The sequence below is a fragment of the Polyodon spathula genome, chromosome 3, assembly GCF_017654505.1.
Source record: "Polyodon spathula isolate WHYD16114869_AA chromosome 3, ASM1765450v1, whole genome shotgun sequence".
Taxonomy (NCBI): Eukaryota; Metazoa; Chordata; class Actinopteri; order Acipenseriformes; family Polyodontidae; genus Polyodon; species Polyodon spathula.
This window is the reverse complement of record NC_054536.1, coordinates 31,213,062-31,234,163: the sequence shown is the minus strand read 5'-3', so window position 1 is coordinate 31,234,163 and position 21,102 is coordinate 31,213,062. Positions and strand designations below refer to the sequence as shown.

Here is a 21,102-nt window from a genome sequence, read left to right as displayed (position 1 = left end):
ACTTTTCTAATTCTGGAGGGGAGCTATAACCAACACACAACTCTATTCCTGTAACTTTCATTTAATTGGAACTGAATCAATAAGAATACAAACAAATCCGGATTTGCTGCCACTTAAGTTGCAACCTCTATTACACTGGCAGGCATATCCAGCGTGAACTTGGAGACACAATCTGTGATGTGACAGAGCCTCTATTACACTGGCAGGCATATCCAGCGTGAACTTGGAGACACAATCTGTGATGTGACAGAGCCTCTATTACACTGGCAGGCATATCCAGCGTGAACTTGGAGACACAATCTGTGATGTGACAGAGCCTCTATTACACTGGCAGGCATATCCAGCGTGAACTTGGAGACACAATCTGTGATGTGACAGAGCCTCTATTACACTGGCAGGCATATCCAGCGTGAACTTGGAGACACAATCTGTGATGTGACAGAGCCTCTATTACACTGGCAGGCATATCCAGCGTGAACTTGAAGACACAATCTGTGATGTGACAGAGCCTCTATTACACTGGCAGGCATATCCAGCGTGAACTTGAAGACACAATCTGTGATGTGACAGAGCCTCTATTACACTGGCAGGCATATCCAGCGTGAACTTGAAGACACAATCTGTGATGTGACAGAGCCTCTATTTGATCAGCAAAAGAGTTCTGTGGCACCTTCATGACTACACTGTTGGTGGTCTTGCTGCAGGGGGCGGTAGAGACTCCATGGCGCTGCAGGACCTGTTCAGCATGTTTCAAGACAGTCTCGTAGCAGAACTTGAGGTGGAGCTGCAACACAAACAGAAACGCAGGCTGCGTGTGATACTGTCCACTGCAACACATCCATGAAAGAATGGGACAGGGTGCTGCTGAAAGGCATGGTTACAGATTCCTTAATAATAAACAGGGGCTGCGTTTATGTTATTTCTGTAACAAAATTATATTTGTGCATTACACTGTGACACATAGTAGCCACACTGGTTTAAAAGATTTGTTTTTATTTTTATAAGAATTGTTTTGTACACGTTCTAATAAAGCGTAGTCTTGCAGTCAAGAAGTGTTTGAGCCGAATTCCACCTCTAGGACATATTGTAAATGCATCAAATTGATACAAGCAAATGGAACACTAGTCAACTTATGCTGGCAACATCAAAAGGCCAGGTGTGTTAGATCAGATGGTTCATCTGCAGCATGTTTTTTCTTTGCTATGTGCACGTGTGTTAATAAATCAACCAGGTATAGTTAAAGACAAATAAAAAAGAACAGTTACAACAGCTGTTTTATAGAGAAAAATGTAACAAATAACATAACATGCTACTTTTTTTTTGTTAAGCAATAAGTTAGGACATCAAATTACTTTTATCAGAAGAAACGAATAACAAACGATAAGTTACTTTTTTTCAGTAACGTGCCTAACTCTGCAGATGACTCACCTTCTCCTGCAGCATGTTCTTCCTCTGCTGCCTCATCTTCCTCACCAGCAGTGGCAGGTCTGGGATGGCATTGCCCGCCTCCACCTCCTGCATGGCAGCATAAAGCAGGCAGAATGCCCCAGTACGGCCCACACCAGAGCTGCAGGGAGACACAGGGTGGGCGGTTACACATTGGACACCTTCACACATCAGCTGTAGCAAACCAAACTGCACCACTTCAGAGGCATTTATTAACTGGGACAAAATAACAGAAATACAGGATAAGCTTCCGTCAAACCCCAAAAATACTGTCCCAGTGGAGTTGACAAGAGTGTATTATTTACTGCCTAGGTTAGTGCTGCTATCTGTAGTTCAATTTAAACACACATGCAATGCCTATACCACTAGTAGTAAACTAAACTGGAGTGTGGACTGAAATGGGACGTTACTGGATTTGTATTGCAATAGAAAGCTACAGCTGGTGCTGTCTGTTGGTATTTTAAACGCTGAGAAGATGGGGAAACTGTTGTGAATGTTGATGTGCAAAGTGGTTTCTTCTGATTCAGAGTACTGAAAAACTTGCTTCTATCAGTCATTGAAGGTACTCTCCTGTAGTAGCCTTAGTCAGGTGCTCTGTTTAACAGGTGATTTAACTTTAGCTGTTGGCCTGTAGTTTTGATCAGTTTTGCACAGTCCCTAAAGCAAGCTTTGTGAACAGAACTGCTGCCCTTACCTGCAGTGTACCACGATGGGAATGTGAAGAGGACGTTGGTGCAGGTAGTGCCCATGGACCTCCTGGATGAATCGGATCAGGTTGTTGTTACTGTCTGGGAGACTCCTACAGCGTGAAGAAACATGTTTTTAATGACAGTATATCATGCTGTCACCAGCCAGAAGGTTTCATTTATGTCTTTATCGGAGTAAGAATACACACAGGCACTATGGTTTGTGCAGAGTGCAGAGCGTAGTGTACTCACAGCTCAGGCCAGGATGTGAACTGCAAGTGGATGATGGTGCGCTTGAGGCTCTGGTCACGGTACTGCAGCCCGATCATTCTCTCGATGTGAGTGGGGGTCACCTTGAGGGTACTGAGGGTCAGGGTAATGGGCCCCTGCGACATCTGTTGCCCGCGCTCTGGGGGGAAGTACCTTAGAACTTTTTGCTGAAAGGAGAGCAGGACAGGAAGAACCTCAATCAGGAGATGAATGTGAGAAGTAAAAAAAAAAAAAAAAAAAAAAAAAGCTGAGGTGGCAGGAATCTGGAATCCACTGCCGTGTTGGATTTCTTGCTCGGGAAACCAAATTGAATGAAGTTGAAGATTCAGATTACACCTGACATTAGAATGTATACCAAATAAGTGAACTTTAACTGCTGGTTTCACAAACATGTCTTTTCTTTTAATGTTTTTGTTCCTTTGGATCTCAAAAGCAACTTGTTTACATCAGAAAGTCACTCCCTTTTAATTGTTAAAAGTAAAAATAGAACTATGAACACTTTTAATTGTTCATGTTCATTTCTATTTTTGTGGCACTTTCCTTTCTCTCCTGTTTGAGCTTCAATAACCACAAAATAATAATAATAATAATAATAATAATAATAATAATAATAATAATAATAATAATAATAATAATCCTAAGCATTAAACCTACAGAAGCAGCCAAAAACACAAAACAGTGCAGGCTTTGGCAAGGAGAGAGAATGGAGAGAAGTGTGTGTGTGTGTGTGTGTGTGTGTGTGTGTGTGTGTGTGTGTGTGTGTGTTGGCAGGGAAAAAGGGATCCTGCTTTAATGAGTCCTTGCCTGGAATGTGGCTGAGACATAATTGGGTAACTGCCGATCAATTAAGCCTCTGCCACATGGCATAAAAGCAAGCCCCTGTTCTTAGTATGAGGAGGGTATTAGAAATGTAACACTGCAGAAAGCACATATTTTTAGTAAAGTTCTACCACAATAAGTTTTAAAGTTTTTGGTGTATCCTATACTGCTGTGTTTCAGCCGCGATACACCGTGAAGCCTAATAATCTCGCAGAAACAGCAGAACTATCAAAAAATGAAATGAAAAAAGTGTCGCATATAGCTCACCTTTAACACAGAGCTATTCGTCCATTATTTGAACGTTTCGAATGTTGCATGCAATGCTGCAGAGTCACTTAGTTTAAAAGGAAAACTAGCCAAATAAATTCTGCCATTAATTTAAATAAACAAAAAAGAATACATACAGATACGTTGTTCAAAAAGTTCCCCAATATATGGGGAAATTACACTACTGTCGCCGCACTGGTATTGTACCTCTGCCATTTTGAAGTAAGCTCCTCAGAATGTTAGCTAACATTACAAAGTAACGCTCTAGATTGCTCTGCCTACTGAACGCACCCACGTATATATATGGATATATATGGATCAGCACCTTCCTTCCATTCCATTATATTATTTGCTCTTTTTTGGCAATGTGAACTGTAGCACTGCACCCTAACTGTTTAATTCACAGTAGTTGTTTGTGGACCAATGAAATATCAACTTGCCAAGACAGCCGTCTGCAAGCACCAATGGAGTACGTAATGTAAAAACAACCGCCTTAACACTAGAACCGCCATGCGGGTCAATTTTACCCATTTTGGATTTAAAATGTTAATTACTCTTCTGTTGTAAATAGTATGTGTATTTTCCTAAACATATGAATTAAATATCCTGACGGCGTTTGACAGACAGAATCGCAAAAATGATAACGTTATAACCAGTTTTATCTAGAACTGCCACATAGGTAAATATGAGCCATGCATTTTTTTTATATAACGTAAAATATTCTATTTTTTTTGTAAATGCAGCAAAAAAGATACGCCTCCTACTGCTAACACGTTTGTTAAATTTTATTTCAAGCCTTTCTTTGTTTGTAGACTGACTGAGATTGCTACTATTGTGGATTTATACAATTGCACCAAGATGCCAAATCAGTGAAAGCCTAGTTGCTTTATTTTTCAATGTACCTGAGAGACATTAATCCTTCATTTTGTTCAAGAACTGCAACTGGGAATATATCAGAAGGAAATATTTAATCTTGAAAGTAGTCATTTTGATTGAAATACGTCAAGCTGCACTCGGATGCATACAGCAAACTGAAATGGCAGGTAGGATAACAACTTATGTGCCTAATATGAAACGTATGTTATATAGTCTTTTTTTAATATTACTTTTCGTAAAAATATTTTGGTTTTACAGGTTTGTATGTACCAGTTTACACAATAATGTTCAATGGAACTGCGTCTGTGTTTACAACACAGCTCCTGGATGCAGGCACAAAACCAACAGGCACACACATACACTCCATAGAGCACAATGCAGCCGCCACACCGGGAGTTGTGTTATATTATCTTTTTATGTAGTATTAGAAAACGATGATTTGGGTTTTACAGTTTTGTATGTACATATACCCGTTTACACCTGTGCATACTCGTTTCTCTTGAAAGGTTATTTTATTATATTTTTTCACGACTTGTAGTCATGCTATATATGCACCAATTTTGAAAATAAAGCCTTTTATGTTTAATTTCCCATTTAAATGCAGTGTTTCTGCAATGCAAATGTTAGATATAATGTTCATGAATAAAACTGTTGAGTTGTTGTATCCGATTGTATTTTCATAACGAAGCAGTTAAAAATGCATGGGTCAAAATGACCCACATGGCGGTTCTGGTATTAATGAAATTGTGCCTTCTTTTAGTTTTTTTTATATATATAAATACAAACCTCACCAACTGTCACTGTGTTAATAGCTTAAAAAAATTAAAGAATATAAAAACAAAAATAATAATAATACATAGGGAACAATTTTTCCCCCCCGGATCTGCACTGGTCACATCACTAGCCCAGACAGACTAAGTTCTTGCTCAACAAGAACTAAAAACTGGTTACGCAGGGCCACATGGAAAACTAAACCTCATTCTTGAATATCTGGAATGCCTAATCTTCCACATCCTTGTAAAGGAAAAGAACAAATATTGCACTGCATGAATTCCAAGGTTGATTATGATATTATACCGTATTTACACATTTGTGTTATAATATAAATGGAGAAAATAATTGTGTATTAAAGGAACTGACCCTTGTAAGTTAACCTAACAAAATGTGTGTCTAATTTAAAGTCTTTAATTCTACCTTGCAGTGTGTCAGCCTTACATTGGCTCTCACCTTCTTCAGCTCCTGCTCAGACACCAGCATGACGATGATGGAGACTTTCTGCTCGTAGATCATGAGCCAGAAGTCTGTTGCTGTGCCAGTGAGGGGGGCCTGCGTGGCAATGATGCGGGGGCAGTATGGGGACAGCGACTCCACGGTACTGGCGTTGATGTAGTCGTCCTTGCCAGACTGCAGCACCACGCGGTTACGGTCGTAGGGCATGATGTCCTGGTGGCGGTTCTTCATGCTGTAGCAGCGGGCGATGGCAATGGAGAGCTGCCGCGCATCCTTTTCCTGCAGGTCCTGGAGCTCCTTCCAGCGGGCGTCCAGCTCCGAGGTGCCCTGACCTGGCCTCTCCAGAGCTTCCACCACTGCCCGGAACCGCTCCAGCTCTGCCCACAGACGGGTCACAAGCTCAGGGGCCTGATATGGGTCCCCCTCGATCAGAAGCACCCCCTCTGGCTTTTTGCGCTGCCCATCCTGGGGGTCCGCCTTGGTGGGCAGGAGCACTGCAGCAGCTGCCTTGGGGCCGCCATGCTGGCTCTCAGGGCTGGAGGAGAGCAGGTCATCGGTAGTGGAGCTCGGTCTCTGGAACAGCACCTCAGAGGAGCTGGAAGGGGCTGGGGATGAAGATGCAGCAGGGAGGGATGGTGTCAGGGAGGGAGGGGGTCTCTGGGGGATAAGACCCAAGGAGGGGGGGCCAGGAGAGGGCTGGGGGGAAGGAGAAGGGGCCGGTGAGGGAGGGATGGCGTTGGGAGGAGGTTGCTGGGGTATTTGAGTGGCGGGGGGCGGAGGGAGTCCGTGTTGGGGGTGAGGGAGAAGGTGGGGCGTTAGGGGACCCTGGTGCTGCAAGGGGGCAGGAGGGTAAGGCATGGTAGCTACAGCAGAGGTAGCTGAGGATGCAGGGGGTAGGGGTTGGACAATGGAAGGGTGAGGAAGCAGGAGCTGTGCTTGTTGAGGTGGGACTGTCTGAGAAGTCTGGTGGGGGAAGATATGGGGAGCAGCCCCCCCTGGGTAACACAAAGTCCCTGAGTGTGGGGGCAGTGCCTGCTGGGGCATCTGAGGGTGCATGTGAGTCTGGGATGGGATGGAGGCTGGGGGCTGGTGAGGCTGAGAACCAGGGAGCATGTGGGGGTGTGAAGATATGGGGGCAGGAGGGAGGCGAGGCTGTGGGGGGAGGTAAGGCTGTGGTGGGAGCACTGCTTGCACGCGGGGCTCGCCAGGAAAAGCCGGCTGCTGCGTGGGGAGGTGGGAAGGAGGTTGGAAGTGAGGGGGTGGCTGCTGCCTCTGCTGGTGCAGGTACTGTGGGTAGTGTGGGGGCTGAACAGGGGGCCTGACTGAACCATGGAGCTCCTGGCCTGGGTGCTGCTGGGGCTGGTAGGGGTGCTGCATTTGCTGCTGCTGCTGTCCCATACTGGGAGCAAACTGTGCGGGAGGCTGACCAAAGTGCTGTGGCTGTGGGTAGGGGGGGTACTGCCCCATAGGTGGCACTCTGTATCCCCCAGTAGTGGGTACCTGCTGCCTAGGGAGTTGCATGCCACCTATGTGGGCTTCTTGTGAAGGCTGTCCTGGGTGCCCTGGAGAAGTGAAGCTGGAAATGGGCGTCTGTAGGCTGTCCACAGTGGTGGTGGAAGGCCTGACCCCTGGCCCTCCCACAGCTACCCCAGATAACTGAGGCTGCCCAGACTGGCTCACCATAGCTGGCTGAACAGAAGTGCCAGTATGGGGTGTCGGGGTTTGTCCTCCTTGTGGACCCATCCCATAGCCTAGCACAGGGGAGACATGCTGGGGAAGCATGCCTCCAAGATGCTCAGCGTTGAAGGGTAGCTGTTGTTGAGGTGCAGCCGAGTGTGGAGGTAAATGCCCCCTGGCAGGGGCACTGTGCGGGGGCATGGGTTGATGTTGAGGGAGCCCGCTGATGGCTGGGTAGTGGGACAGCCTGTCCATGCCCTCGGTAGGAATCATGCGTGCTGAGAAGCGAGGCTGGTTGAACATGACGGCCCCAGGCCAGTACAGGGGGGGCTGGAGAGGGGGGCTGGCCGTACTGCCGGGGAGAAAGGCCTCTAGAGGTGGGGCTCGCAACCCGGGGAAGGGCAGGGTGGGGTTGGGGGGAATGCTGCGCAGCTCCTCTGGCAGGTCCCCCCCCAGAGCCAGAATTGCTGTGTTCAGCTGCTGCAGCTCAGCGTCATCCAGGCTGGAACTAGAGTCCAAGTCCGATGGCTTCTTCTGCAGAGGGGGCTTGGGGGCCGTGGGGCGAGGAGGGGCTTTCTTCTGCAGCTCCCTGATAAGACAGAGACAGAGACAGAGACAGAGAGAGAGAGAGAGAGAGAGAGAGAGAGAGAGAGAGAGAGAGAGAGAGAGAGAGAGAGAGAGAGGAGAGAGGAGAGAGGAGATGTTAGAGCCTGTTAAATTATAAGAAATAAAGGGCTGGAGCTACAAGAGTTTTTGGTGTTAAAAAAAAAAAGTGTAGTATACACATCAAGTAACAGTTTTTACACCCTTTAGAAAAAAAAATATTAGGTTTGAAACACAATGCTACAGAGCTGTCGACAGGCATCTAATGTTTCTTAAAGTGTTCAATTAGCAACAGCTGAGACTAGTTTACAACAGCGGAGTTCGTATTCAATTTCAGCATTACACTGGAATCAAACTAAAAGTGCATGCAAACCAATGCAATAGACATTTAAACAGTTCACTGAATCATAAAAATGTATTTAATGCGAATTAACTGCAGATCAAGGACCAAGTAACAGCATCTGCTGCATGAAAAAACAAATGAGGTTATTATCATAACCCTGATTGCTTGAAATAGAGATTTATCCATTACATAATGGGTTAACTTTCTTTGCCTCAAAATTCTGAGACTTACCAAAGCTATCACGCAGTAACCGGCAACATCATCACGCCAGTCTGCGCCCCTCCTGGCAGAGACTAAGCTCTGTGATGACCGTGCCATTCAATTTTTTTCACACACAGTCTGCTGTGTGTAATGTATGCAGTGACCGAAGATTGTAATGGATACATTTCTATTTCAGGGAACCAGGGTTAAGATAATAACCTAACAATCCCTTTCTAGTACAAAATGTATTTGTTAAATAATGGGCAATTATACCCAAGCCGTCGCAAAGTGCATTACTTGCAGAACATCTTAAATCCGAGAGGGTCAGATGGTAAAGACTGTCACAATATAGATTATTTATTTATTTATTATTTTAGTACATAGTAGGAATTAATTTTCTGCAGGTGCTTCCAGTCTCGACATAGAAGCCGCCGTTAGTACTCTGGTCCCAAAACCAGGGTTTTGAGGATCCAGCACATTTAGTCTGTAAAACCTTGTGAAGTATGGGGCGTAGCCCATACTGCAGCATTGCAAATGCCAGTGACAGATGCACCCTGGAACAACGCCCAAGAGGTAGACATACCTCTTGTGGAGTGACAAGTGATCTTGTCAAGTTGGCTTGTTTATAAGCAATCTTAACTGTCTCTGCAATCCAACCAGACAGCCTCTGCTTAGACAGGGCTTTACCATGGGCCTTAGCTACATAGCAGATAAACAGCTGTTCGGATGCCCTCCAACTTCTTGTTCTGTCAACATAACACGCTAATGGTCTTCTCTGAATGGAAAGGGGGGTGGTGGGGGGGGGGGACCCCAGCTCCACCAATTGGTTGATGTGGAAGGTCGAAATACATTTATGCAAGAAAGACAAGTTCTAGACCACTAGAAAAAGCTACCACGCTGTATAGCCTATTGTATAAACTCAATCCGTGCAGAATGCTGTGTGAATGTGAGAGCGTCACAGAGTCAGTTGACATAGGCAGTAGGTAAAGGATAAATACTTGCGGGTTTAGGTTGGGTTGCAGGTCTTATTAAAAAACAACAAAAACCCTGCAGACAACATACTTTATTCCCATCAGCACACACCTGCTTTAATACGCTCAACCCTACAGGACATGCATGGTTTTCAGTGTCAGTGTAAAGAGAGCAGTACAGTGGAGGCTCTCAAACTTTTTTTTAACAAACCAAGAGCTTGTTTCCATTGACCTCTATTATATTGTAGTTGGGACATTTAAATTTGATGATAACAAGCGGAGTGTGATATTGACCGGACTGATATTAAGCGGGATTGACTGTATTATCTGCAAGCGCCATGATGCTAGTCTCTCACCACAAAAATGAAAATGCATTTTTTTATGTACATTAAATGTAAAACATCATATAGCTTATGTATATAATAAGGGTGGCCCAGTATAAAATGTGCACAGAATAACTGTTAAAAAATGCTGTGATAACCAGCGCTCCAGTAAGTGGAGTTAAAGGAGTTGCGCATGACATTTCAATGCAATGCGTAAAGAATACACATAGCAATCTTGTTGCACAGCTTGTGTACTTCAAGCTTCTTCATTGGTTTCCGACCCTCAATGGTCAATTGTGAATATACTGCATGTGAATAAGTGACTGGGTTCTGCACCATCTGAGTCCCCTTCAACCTAACCTGCCCATTCAGATATGTCAACTGCATTTCTGGAAATAAAAGCAATATTCCACATTTACAGAGAGTCGGGATGCTTTATATTGCTATAGCAAGGCGACCAAATCAGGAATACAATAGTATTGCTCCTCTAGGAATATATTCCCATAAGTTGCAAGTAAAGTATGTAGAGTACTTCTTGAAAGATCATGACTTCAAGGTAATGTTACATTTTACTCACATAGTGTCTAAATTGGAGAGGAAATCACTCAATGGAGCATAACCTTACCTGGAGCGCTGGTGGTACCCTTAACATCACGTTATACAGTACATCATGCAAGTTTCAAAATGAAGGCTTACAAAAAGAATGAGAAAATACTACTGTAAATTACTGTAATGAAAAAAAATAACAATTCCTTTCATGAAATGATTTAAACGTAAGCATTTCATACTTTACCAAGCCAAAACGCTGAAAAAAGGCATAGTAATTTTACTTTGTCTTAAAAATATATAAAATAAATAAATCAGAATTTTAAACTTTAAAAGAACACAACAAAAGTTGTACAATGTATGTTATACTCACACAGTATGTATTATATTATTAAGATCCCTCCTTTGCTAAAAACAATGTGGTACTTCTAATACTAATACAGGTTATCATTAAATGCAGAAAAGTTGTTTATTTTTGGCACAGGTTAAATAAAATACATATAGCAAAACCATAAAAAAAGTATTTAAAATTATTTGAATTTGTATCTACAGTTCCCATGACATTGCACAAGTAAGCTGACAATGTTGTTACTAATGATTTTTACACATGTGGAGTTTGTACGAAAATAGATTTCTTCACTTATCTAAAAAAGTCTGAATACTGTAAATAACTTGTTTACCAAACCAATTTGAGAATAAGTAGGCTATCCGCTGCAAGTATCATCGCCTGGTTTAGAAGCATGTTTGCAGAAGAACATCTTTGATGTTTGCAGTAGAAAAATGCAAAGGAAAAACTGCAGTCATCATGAATGACAGCAAGGTAGAAGTGGATGGAATGTTCAAGTGTGAGGCTTTGGGAGAAAGCTGAGGAGGCCTGGATTGGTTTTGAACAGGATATTGAATAAAAAGGTGTTCATATGAGAATGGCCTTTTCGATAAATTTGTTCACAGGAACACTAAGAGCATCCTAGTCCATAATGGCGTAACTTAAGACTCCCGTTGCATAGCAGATCGGGTCATTCCAGCCTTTAGCGTGAGCTTAAGTACTGAAGTAGACACACTGTAGCTTAATCCAACACCTTTTACGCGGGTAACATATAAATTAGGGCTTGAATTTTTAAGTTTTTATTATTTTGTTTAGTTAACCTGACTGTGAAATTATTATTGGTCCTGAATTTACAGGTAAAGAACAAAAATAACAAAAATAATCTTTCAACACTATATAGTTTTGTTTTTTTAAGCCCACCCCAGTGACAAGTCACTCTAACAAGTGTATTCTATTACGTAGGTCCACAAAAACTGATGATTGGTCAGTAGCAATGTCTTTGCACATTGCCCACCTTCTGAAAGCGGTTTCCTTTATGTAGAAAGTTAGAGTGCATGATTGACATTTAAAATATATTGCCAAAACCCAGGTTTATCAGTTAAAACCAAAAACTTAAAGCCCTACATATAATTAAGGCTCACAAGAAAACCTGGAATGGCCAAGTTCCTATGCAATACAACTTAAATTATTCCCAGCATTTCAATATATGCTGTTTTACAAAACTAACACAGCAGTAGAGACAACTCCTTACCTGTCAAGGCTCTGCTGCCTCTCCTGCTGTCTGGCCTGGCAGGTGCTTCTGGCTCTCTCCAGCAGTCTTGATGCCTTGCCCTCCAGGTCATCGTAGAATTCCTTCCCCTCCTGAGACTTCTTCATCAGGTCCTCATATGCTTCATAGGATGACACCAGGGTCTGCACTGTTGTGTTCCACCTGCGGGCGGCAGTAGAGGGTGCCGCAATCATTTCGAATGCCATTATTTCAAAACATTTCACCAGGTGCAAAGAAATTATGCATTAAACTTATACATGAAGTCACTACCAAAAATGTTCTCTTAAATATGAGGCTTTCACATAATTTCTGTAAAATTACTGCCACAAAATTTTTATTTTTGTCTCAAAGCATTAGGTCCTGAAACCAAAAAGTACCTTGCTAAACCAGCAATTAGCGCTAGTCTTGCACAACCTAATGTTACAAGGTGATATGCTCCCCTACCTGCGATACTTAATAGAAATAAAGATATGTTACAAATCCACCTTATTTACTTTTACAGTGCTCCCTCGCTATAAGGCTCTCGATTATAACGCGCCTCGGATATAATACTCCTACAGCATGTCCCCCAATTCCCTATACTAGTGATTCATGCAATATATGTACAGTAACTACAATAGCGGAGTTGTTCAAAATGTAAACAACTTCACAGTCTAACCTCTGTTTCTGTCTCTCCTTTTTGATACTGTATCTGAACTGAAGAAAAGCTGCACTGGCACTTTATAACATCTATTATAACTAAATAAATATTAGGCCTATTATCTTAAAGTACTTAGTTTTTTGCTGCGAGAGGAGATGTAGCTTTCTCTGGGAGACGAGATGCTTCAGCTTCATTTTAGTCCCACTCCAGCAGCCGAACCTGGGGCGAGCCCATTCCCCCTTCCCCTCTCCCGACCAGCTCTCCTTCTCGCACTTGGTTTGCTTGGCTGTCGCTTCGAACTGAACTCCCAACTGCCGTTTAGCCAGGCTATTTATTGTTTATAAACTGCTAATTAAAATGATCCACGAGCGGGAATGTTAGTTTTTTTTTTTGTTGTCAAAAATCTAGCGTTGATTACATGGTGTTTTATGCATGGTTATTCATGGAAAGTTACATTTTTGCTTCACTATATGGGCATCACAGAGAGGGAGTTATTTTATTTTGTATTTTGATGTGTGCTGTTATGTGTCCCGCAGCACCTCTCTCCTCGTTTGCAATGCTCTTCGGTTGTAACGCTCATATTGCGTGTCCCCCGAGACCTGCGTTATAGCCAGGGAGCACTGTCCATATTCACAGCTGTGAACATTTTAAATTAGACACATCATAAACCTGAAAAAAGGGGGACCTGAAACACCTTGAGTACACCACAATAGAGATCCAGTTGTACAGCACCACTAAACAGGGGTGTACCAATTCATAGTGTATCAGTGAATTGTGATACTTTAATTACATGAAATATTGTATTGTTATAAAGGTATGTATCATTTGTATCATGATACAAAACCAAAAAGTACACAAGCATGGTATAGCAAATGGTTCTTAAGTGAAGAAAAGTGTGTTTCGTAGAATACATACCCTCCCTATCTCATTATTATTATTATTTTTTTTAATTGTCAACTGTTAATTAATCATTTAACCTTATTAAGCATCATACAATTAGCCAATAAGGACCATCACATGTATTGTGATATATTGCAATGTATCGTAAATCGTGACCTTAGAATATTTTTAAACCCCTACTACTGAATTAACCTGCTTACCGCCCCCCCCCCCCCCCCGACTCACTTGTGCTCGGTCTCGGCCAGTCCCTTGCGCACAGAAGCGTACTGCACATTGGCCTCGGTCAGGGCCTTGAGGATGTTCTCCTGGGCAGCCAGGTTCTGATCGATGTACACCTTCACCTGCTCATACTTCTTCAACTGCTCCTCAAACAGCTTCTACATGGACACCAAGGAAGAGAGGCTCAGCTCCATATATATTAACAGGAGAGCGAGAGGGGGCGAGAGCGAGAGCGAGCGAGCAAGACAGAGAGAGACAGAAACAGAGAGAGAGAGAGAGACAGAGAGAGAGAGACCAGACAGCCAGAGGGAACATTCCAACTCAACTGCATCACATTCTGGGAGGGGGTTGCTCTTTGTGTACATAATGATATATAAACCATATGAGCAAAATAAAAGCTGTGAAGCAAGGATTTTAAAGTTGTTAAACAAGGTTTTACCTAATTTTTCTCCAATGTGGGGCATAACCTACACAAATAATTTTAAAACTTAAGGGCCATCTTACAAAAAATAAACAAATAAGGCAAGTCACTGATATGCATCCCTTCTTGAGCTGGAATGAAACGTTAAAACGAAACATTACACCTTAAGCTGTTACTCGAATGGCTTTTGTATGGAAATCAGGGAATACCAGTATACCAAGGCGGCAACGTCAAAAATGTAAAAGTGCAGTCCTTGGTGATTGGGTGGGTTTTACGAAGCTACTTTGGCCCTTTGGCCCTTTGGCCCAGCCTTATACCTTCATCTCGGAGCGCTCGGTGGTGACGAGGGCGCTGGTGATATCGTCCTTCTGGATCAGGTCTCGGAGCTGTTTCTCCAGAGATCGGCGCTGGTCCCTCATCTCCTGCACCTTACCCAGGATCCGCTTCATCGACTGCAGCACAGCCGCATCCTCTGACAGGGGAGAGACACTGGGTTTATTAGAGGTACAATCGGCAAGCCATTTCTTAATTCAAAATCGAACTAAATTAATAAATCAATGCTTGAAGAAAATAAAATATCTGTCCACAAATACAACTGAAACATGCATATACATATTAGAAACACTTCATCATTAGCACTGACAATGTACAGATGATGCAGTAAAGCAGATTACAGCAACTGCGTTACCACTGACCACTACATATAGACTCTTCAGAGGCTGTACTAAAACAGATTGCAGTGACTGCAGTACCACTGACTGTACAGACTCTGTAGCTAGCCATGCCGATTACAGTGTTTGAACATGCTCAATACCCTCAGTGAGCTCCGGGCTGGGCAGTGCAGCACTCAGGCTCTCCAGGGGCCCCCCCAGCAGCCTCAGGTTTGCGATGTGCAGGTTCATGGCACGGTGCAGCTCGGTGTTGGTGAAGCTGGCCTTCTCGTGCACCTCCATGTACTTGTCCAGGTCCTTTGTCAGCTCCGCCAGGGCAGGGGGGAGTGGCGGCATGGCTTGCTTCCCCACTACCTCCTCCAGGTGGCGCTCCTGAGCCTGCTCCTCCTCCAGCAGCTCCCTGATCTCACGCAGTGAGGCCTCCACATCAGTGAATACTCCCGACAGCACTGGGGGAGCAGAGAGGAGTGAGCAGCACACAGCTATCAGAATCTCAAACACTCAGTCAAAGGTGAAACTTACAAGCACTTCCTCTGCTGACTGCATCATTTTATCCACCACCTATTAACTATACCAACCCAGCCGGTATTTGAACATAGACTGCATCCATCATTGTTTGGAAAAAAAAAAAAAAAAAAACAGACCCCACAATGTCTAACGAGACGTATCTTGTGTACAGGTTTTTTAAGATAGTAGGATTTCTCATATGACCTCTTTTCTATTCTGCAAAGAAACTATCCAGTGATCAGTAAAATTATGTATTCAGAGGTCCTTTTATAACAAATAACAAACCACACTGAAGTGTAATGTAAGTTTCTATCTGTATTCCCACTGCAGAATGTGTTAGACATGTGTGCTCACCCTGCATGGACTGGACCAGGTTCTTAACGGTGTCGGGCCGCACGCTCAGCGCAGCACACTTCTCCATCAGAACAGGGGGGATGTGGCTGTACATGTCCAGATTGTCCACTGTCTCAGGGTCCAGCCGCAGAGAGTCCATGAACTGTCTGCAGGAATCAACAAGGCAGGTATTGACTGCTATGTGAGTTTAGTGGGAAAACACCTTATGAGAACCTGTCCGGACAGCCTTTCTTCAGATGTAGTTAATGAATATCAATGCTATGCTTTACATTTTCTTTATGTTCACATCACAATTCTAAAGGTCCTATGTCTGTACAGAAACTGTGGTGGTGGTGCTTAAAGACAAGTCTGGCTATATTTAAATGGCCCACCTAATTCAAAACAATCTTTTATTTTATTAGTGCCAAATCATATTACCCCCGATTTTCTTCCCAATTTAGAATGCCTAATTATGTTCCCTCGCTGCTGTAATTCCTCATGCAGCTCAGGAAAACTGAAGGGTCAGTGGGCATCCTCCGAACCCAAGCCAATTTCCTGAATTACACCCAGGAACTCAAGAGCGATGAACTACCAGCCCCTGCAGGTGTCCTCCTGAGCTCACCAGGCACCTGACCAGTAGGGTTCACTGAAGCACAATGAGGAGAAAGAGTCCTTGACGGTTTTGCCTCCCTAACCCTTGGGAACACCACAGCCAATGTGACGCTCCCTCTGGAATCCCCAGCAAAAGGGCTCAAACAATCTACTACAGAAATCACAATTATATTTGCACCGTAATAAATAATGGGATAGCTGAGAACACTCACTCCAGAGTCTCGTTCTTGCTGTTGATCTTGGCCATGACGTCTCTCAGCAGCTTGGCTTTTTCCTCACTGCAGGAGAAAAAGAAATAGCAATAAAAAGACAAATCAGCACTTTGAGTAAATACATCTTTTTAAAAATATTGATTGTGTTTGACGAAACAGCTGACTCCTGGTATTCTTGAGTTTTTAATTTAAAAGTAAAAGTTCTCATTTTACTGAATTCACATGCTTGTATTGAACAAATTAATGTCAGGACTGCATTTCCAGAGTCTATTCAATGATACCATTATCTGATTTCAGCAGAATTTAATCCATAATTAATGAATGTAACACATCACCAATATCATGATGCAGAAAACTGAATGATTTTAATAAATCAAAAATATAACTAGTATTACTGTACCCTAGCATACATATTTACAAAAACACATCCACTTACATAAATGTAGCTGTGAAGATGTGTATGTTTAAATTCAAAACAACCAAATATACAGAAAAAACAGTTTACACTGGAACATTTTTCTAACTGACTTTCTCAGTTTTTCATTCGAATTTACGAAGGAGTATGAACCCCAAATCCAACTGCAAACACAAGCATGTTCACACAGACACACTCGTCAGAAATGCTATCCTCCACCTCCTCCAGGCCTCAGGTACCTGTACAGGGATGAGGCTTCATGAGCTGCCATGGGAACCAGTTTAGAGAAGATATCAGGTCCAGTCACACTGGGGTCAGTCGGGTTAACCGGGAGAGCTTTCACCAGGGGCGCACCTGGAAGGGGGTGGGGGAAAAAGAGAGTCTGGGGAGATGACCAAACTATCCTTTCACTTCTGGAGCTATTGGCTAAAATAAGACCCTAATCCATGGTGTTTCATTTGACTTTTTATAGCATTGGTCCCACAAACCAGAACTCTGCCTGAAGTTAGACAATATCTTACTATAATCAAACCAACAATACACTGTGGGTCTTCTAGGATAAGTCTGACCCAAAATTCCAAATTACCAACAACCACAGATCGAAAGTCCCAATGCGGTGCACTAAATATAATGAAATCTCTAAAGACAGGGCAGCAAGTGGAGAGACACAGCGTGAAAATTTACCTTTAACAGAGGGGAGAGTCTCCAGGGCAGGAACAGACTCATGGTAAATAAAATCATTGTCCTTCTTTGCAGAGTTGAACCTGAGGGAAAAATGTCATAAGAAATATTAATAAATTTAAACATTGACATGTACACAACTGTAAGGTCAAATTCTCACTTGCCCTGAATACATTAGCTGTGCTTGCAGTGTATCTCTGTTCCTGCCTGTGAATGACACACCATAAAAAGTGACAAGCGTTGACTTCCCAGTGCTGACAGCCCTGGTCCTTTCAGACACACAGGGGTCTCCTGTGCAGTCAGTCTACCTCTCTTTCACAGGCACTGGATCCAACTTTTAACCAGGGTTAAAACATTTCTGTCACCTTTTGATTGATTAATTCTAAGAATTTTCTAACAAACTGGCAGTGTGGCTTTGAAGAGAAGGAGAGTGCAGAGCAGATATACTGATTAACGATTCCACAGCTTATGCTACGAATCCACAGAAAACTGCTGATTCGAAAACGAAACCAAAGGTCAGAACAATTCAACAGAAAAGCACATACCATTATATCATACAACAATCATTTCAACAATTAGTTAATAATTATAATATTACACATTTCAAACGTAACTTAAAAAAGAGCTTGTTAGGCTGCATTCACACTGGGTCTGTTTCAAATGGACTTAGTCATGTGAAACAATGCATCAACTTGCTTGCTGTTCACACTTATCTGCGAGCAAAGGGACGAGTTCGCTCGGATGCCAAATAAAGTTAGTTTTTTTGATCCTCTTCCAGTTTACATGTGGACTCTGTTTGTTTAGTTATGGTTCGTGAACCAGGTGTTAATACAATATCCTGCAAGGCATTCTGATATTTTGAAAGACGGCAGCCACCGATGTATTGCTCCAGTTTTTAATAGCATGTTTTAGATTCTTACATATTGCTGTGGAAAAAAGCAATGAGGAACACTGGAGTAGAGTTCAGGAAATCGAGGGAGAGCATTCTCGTCGTCTTGGAACGATCCACAACTGCTACTGGAGGATAGGTCTCCAAAGAAAAGATCAATGAAGAGGAAGCGCTATGGATTTTTTTTTTATTTATTTTTTATTGGCACAACATAATGACGCATCAGTGGAAAGATAATCTTTCTCTTACTATTTCTGGTCTTATGATTGCAGCATAGTAAATCATGCTTGGGGTATAAACCGAGTTGATTTTAACAGCACTGAGCACCAACTTTATTAAACTCTAACAAAATACCTATGGTTTCAGAGGGTCAGCGAAACCAGATAAGAGAGTCTTAACAGAAGAGTAAACCCCTCTCTCGCACTGGCACCAAGACACACAGCGCTCAGCTCTTACCACACATCTAAACAATAACAAGCACACAATGCAACAGAAATGTAATTCTATTTCTATTGGCACATCCCTGCCAACCCCGTCCTCGTTACATAAATACACTAATCTATTATTATGATGTTGATTAACTACTGTTACAATAGGCCAACACCTACAAGTCTGTCCCTTTGATGCATTTTGTGATCGAGATTATATTATTTTGTTGTGAGATATTAGTTTGGCCAGCAATTGCACACGAAAGCTCAATCTTGTAGTCTGAGATTCAACTGAAAATGCATCGAAGGTGTGTTAGCTATATCTCTCAGATTATTGACTGTTTGCCTGTCATTATGTACAGGCAGTTGTGATGTAATGAAAATGCTACACTGTCACATTATCTATATCTAGCTGCAGACTTTTTCTGAATCCATTTGTTACAATGAAATGTCATTTTCTGGTTCTTATAACAGTTTTCTTCTACCACGGTGTTGTCCCTGATTAGTTTCTCTATTTTTTGTCATCGATCAATTTGGGAAAAAGAAAGGTCTTCTACTTGGTGAGAGATGACACAGCTTACATGGACAGACAGTGATTGAGTGAGGAATTTCAGGATGCGAATGTCAACATCCCATTATTTTTGGTTACACTGTACAGTTTGTTTCCTGTGTGCAAAACAAATCCAGCAGTTGTTCTCATTGAGGTTTTGCAAGGGAACCAAACTCTGTGTGTTTGCCAAATGGACCGAGACCACCTCTTTAGGTGGACTCGGTATGATTTGTTTCCGAAGCAGACTTTGTTGTTCACACTTCACACCAAACGTACTGAACTGTACTGAGTAGGGACTAAATCATCTAAACAAACCCAGTGTGAAAACAGCATAAGTTCGGTTTAGCATTTCATATTATTTGCTAAAGCAACACAATTATACATTAACATAATGAGAATTATAAATTGTGACAAAGCTTCTTTATTTACAGTATAACTTTGAACACAGTTCTGGGTAACTAACACTGTCTTTGGTGGATAAAGCACGCTCGACAACAACGGATCTGTAACTGAATGGTTTTTTTGTTCCGCGGTGTCCCTTTTCCAGTGGGAACACTGCTTCTTTTAACAAACAATCCAAAACCAAAATAAATCCTAGCTCATGTTTTGGCGTGCTAACTAAACTTAGCAGGATCTCTAACTTTTAGTCAGACCGCTAATCCAGCTTACTGACTTTAAATATATTATTCTCAAAATCACAGATTTAATACACTTTGTTTTAATGTACACTGAATTGTCTTTGCAACCTGTCCTTTTATACCTGACTGGCTTGTTAAATTATGAGCAGGTGTATTTGGTTAACTGATTTCCAGTCAAATCGGTATTCTTGGATAGCTAAGGCATTCTGGGAGATGTAATTTTTCATTCTTCATTTAACAGCAAGAACTACATTTCTTTTTTCCCTCCCACATTTTGTAATGCCTACCTTACATTCCAGGGTAAAGACTGTGTACTATTCAGGGTTCTATGTACCTCCCTTCTACAATGTTACTCCATATTCTACAACAAATTTAATTTCCACATAAACACCCCCCTTCTAATTTTTATTTCACATATCTCCTGGACAAGTTCAGGAACAGCAATTTCATCATCGCTTAGTAAATCTCCATCAATTACACGGACAGTAGATTTAAATTCAGCTTTTGCATTTCCTTCCTGGCCTTAACCAAGCTTAAGTACTGCTCAAAAACCGATCACTGGCAATGATATTAGTTCTTCATCCGCTTTATGTTTGGCAAAACTATCAGTAACTTTCCTCTCTGTTCTCAGTTCACATTTCTTTGTTTTTCTAATGCTACTTTCATGTTCTACACCTAAAACGTAGTCCTCGCTACTACCTTCACTACAACAGACACTGTGTAAGTTTCACTTAAACTTAAGAGGAACTCATGACATTCCCGCAATGCAAGAGACAAACATTTTAACAGTTTGAAATAAGCGTAACAAAGGAGAGAAAATCAAATCCAATTACCAAATTAACAATCATTTGAATCTCGTTAAATCGAACAAGTATCAATTAGGAAGAAATGTTTTAAGTGGCATAAACTACTTAAAAGTGCTAAATGGGCACTCGAAACAGTGAATTATTTTTACAGATTCAACACTTATTGTTGTTTATCCCATACTTTGAAACTCGCACAAGCCCAGTATCCAGCCCTGGGTTTCAGAACTCACCTTGTTTAGGTACTGTATATTATTAAAATAACCAGGTGCGGTGCCAGAAGTTTGAACAATGTGAACACATTTATCATAATAGCCTGAATAAGTCACA

At 42.2% G+C, this 21,102-nt stretch overlaps 1 protein-coding gene across 6 annotated transcripts in view; it reads right to left on the bottom strand.

Moving 5' to 3' along the window:
• LOC121312978 (tyrosine-protein phosphatase non-receptor type 23-like) overlaps positions 1-21,102 on the bottom strand; it is a 40,065-nt gene that overhangs the window by 1,017 nt on the left and 17,946 nt on the right. For 4 of the 6 annotated variants that reach the window (XM_041245023.1, XM_041245024.1, XM_041245026.1 and 1 more), the window contains 13 exons: positions 17,468-17,547; positions 17,023-17,137; positions 16,369-16,434; positions 15,566-15,711; positions 14,848-15,153; positions 14,351-14,505; positions 13,619-13,770; positions 11,836-12,015; positions 5,559-7,860; positions 2,385-2,569; positions 2,141-2,245; positions 1,429-1,567; positions 671-784 (listed from right to left, as the gene is read on the bottom strand). In XM_041245023.1, coding sequence (XP_041100957.1) covers positions 671-784; positions 1,429-1,567; positions 2,141-2,245; positions 2,385-2,569; positions 5,559-7,860; positions 11,836-12,015; positions 13,619-13,770; positions 14,351-14,505; positions 14,848-15,153; positions 15,566-15,711; positions 16,369-16,434; positions 17,023-17,137; positions 17,468-17,547 — 4,045 coding nt within the window. The remainder of the gene's footprint in view (positions 1-670; positions 785-1,428; positions 1,568-2,140; positions 2,246-2,384; positions 2,570-5,558; positions 7,861-11,835; positions 12,016-13,618; positions 13,771-14,350; positions 14,506-14,847; positions 15,154-15,565; positions 15,712-16,368; positions 16,435-17,022; positions 17,138-17,467; positions 17,548-21,102) is intronic. The other 2 variants (XM_041245025.1, XM_041245028.1) reach the window with 1 other exon arrangement.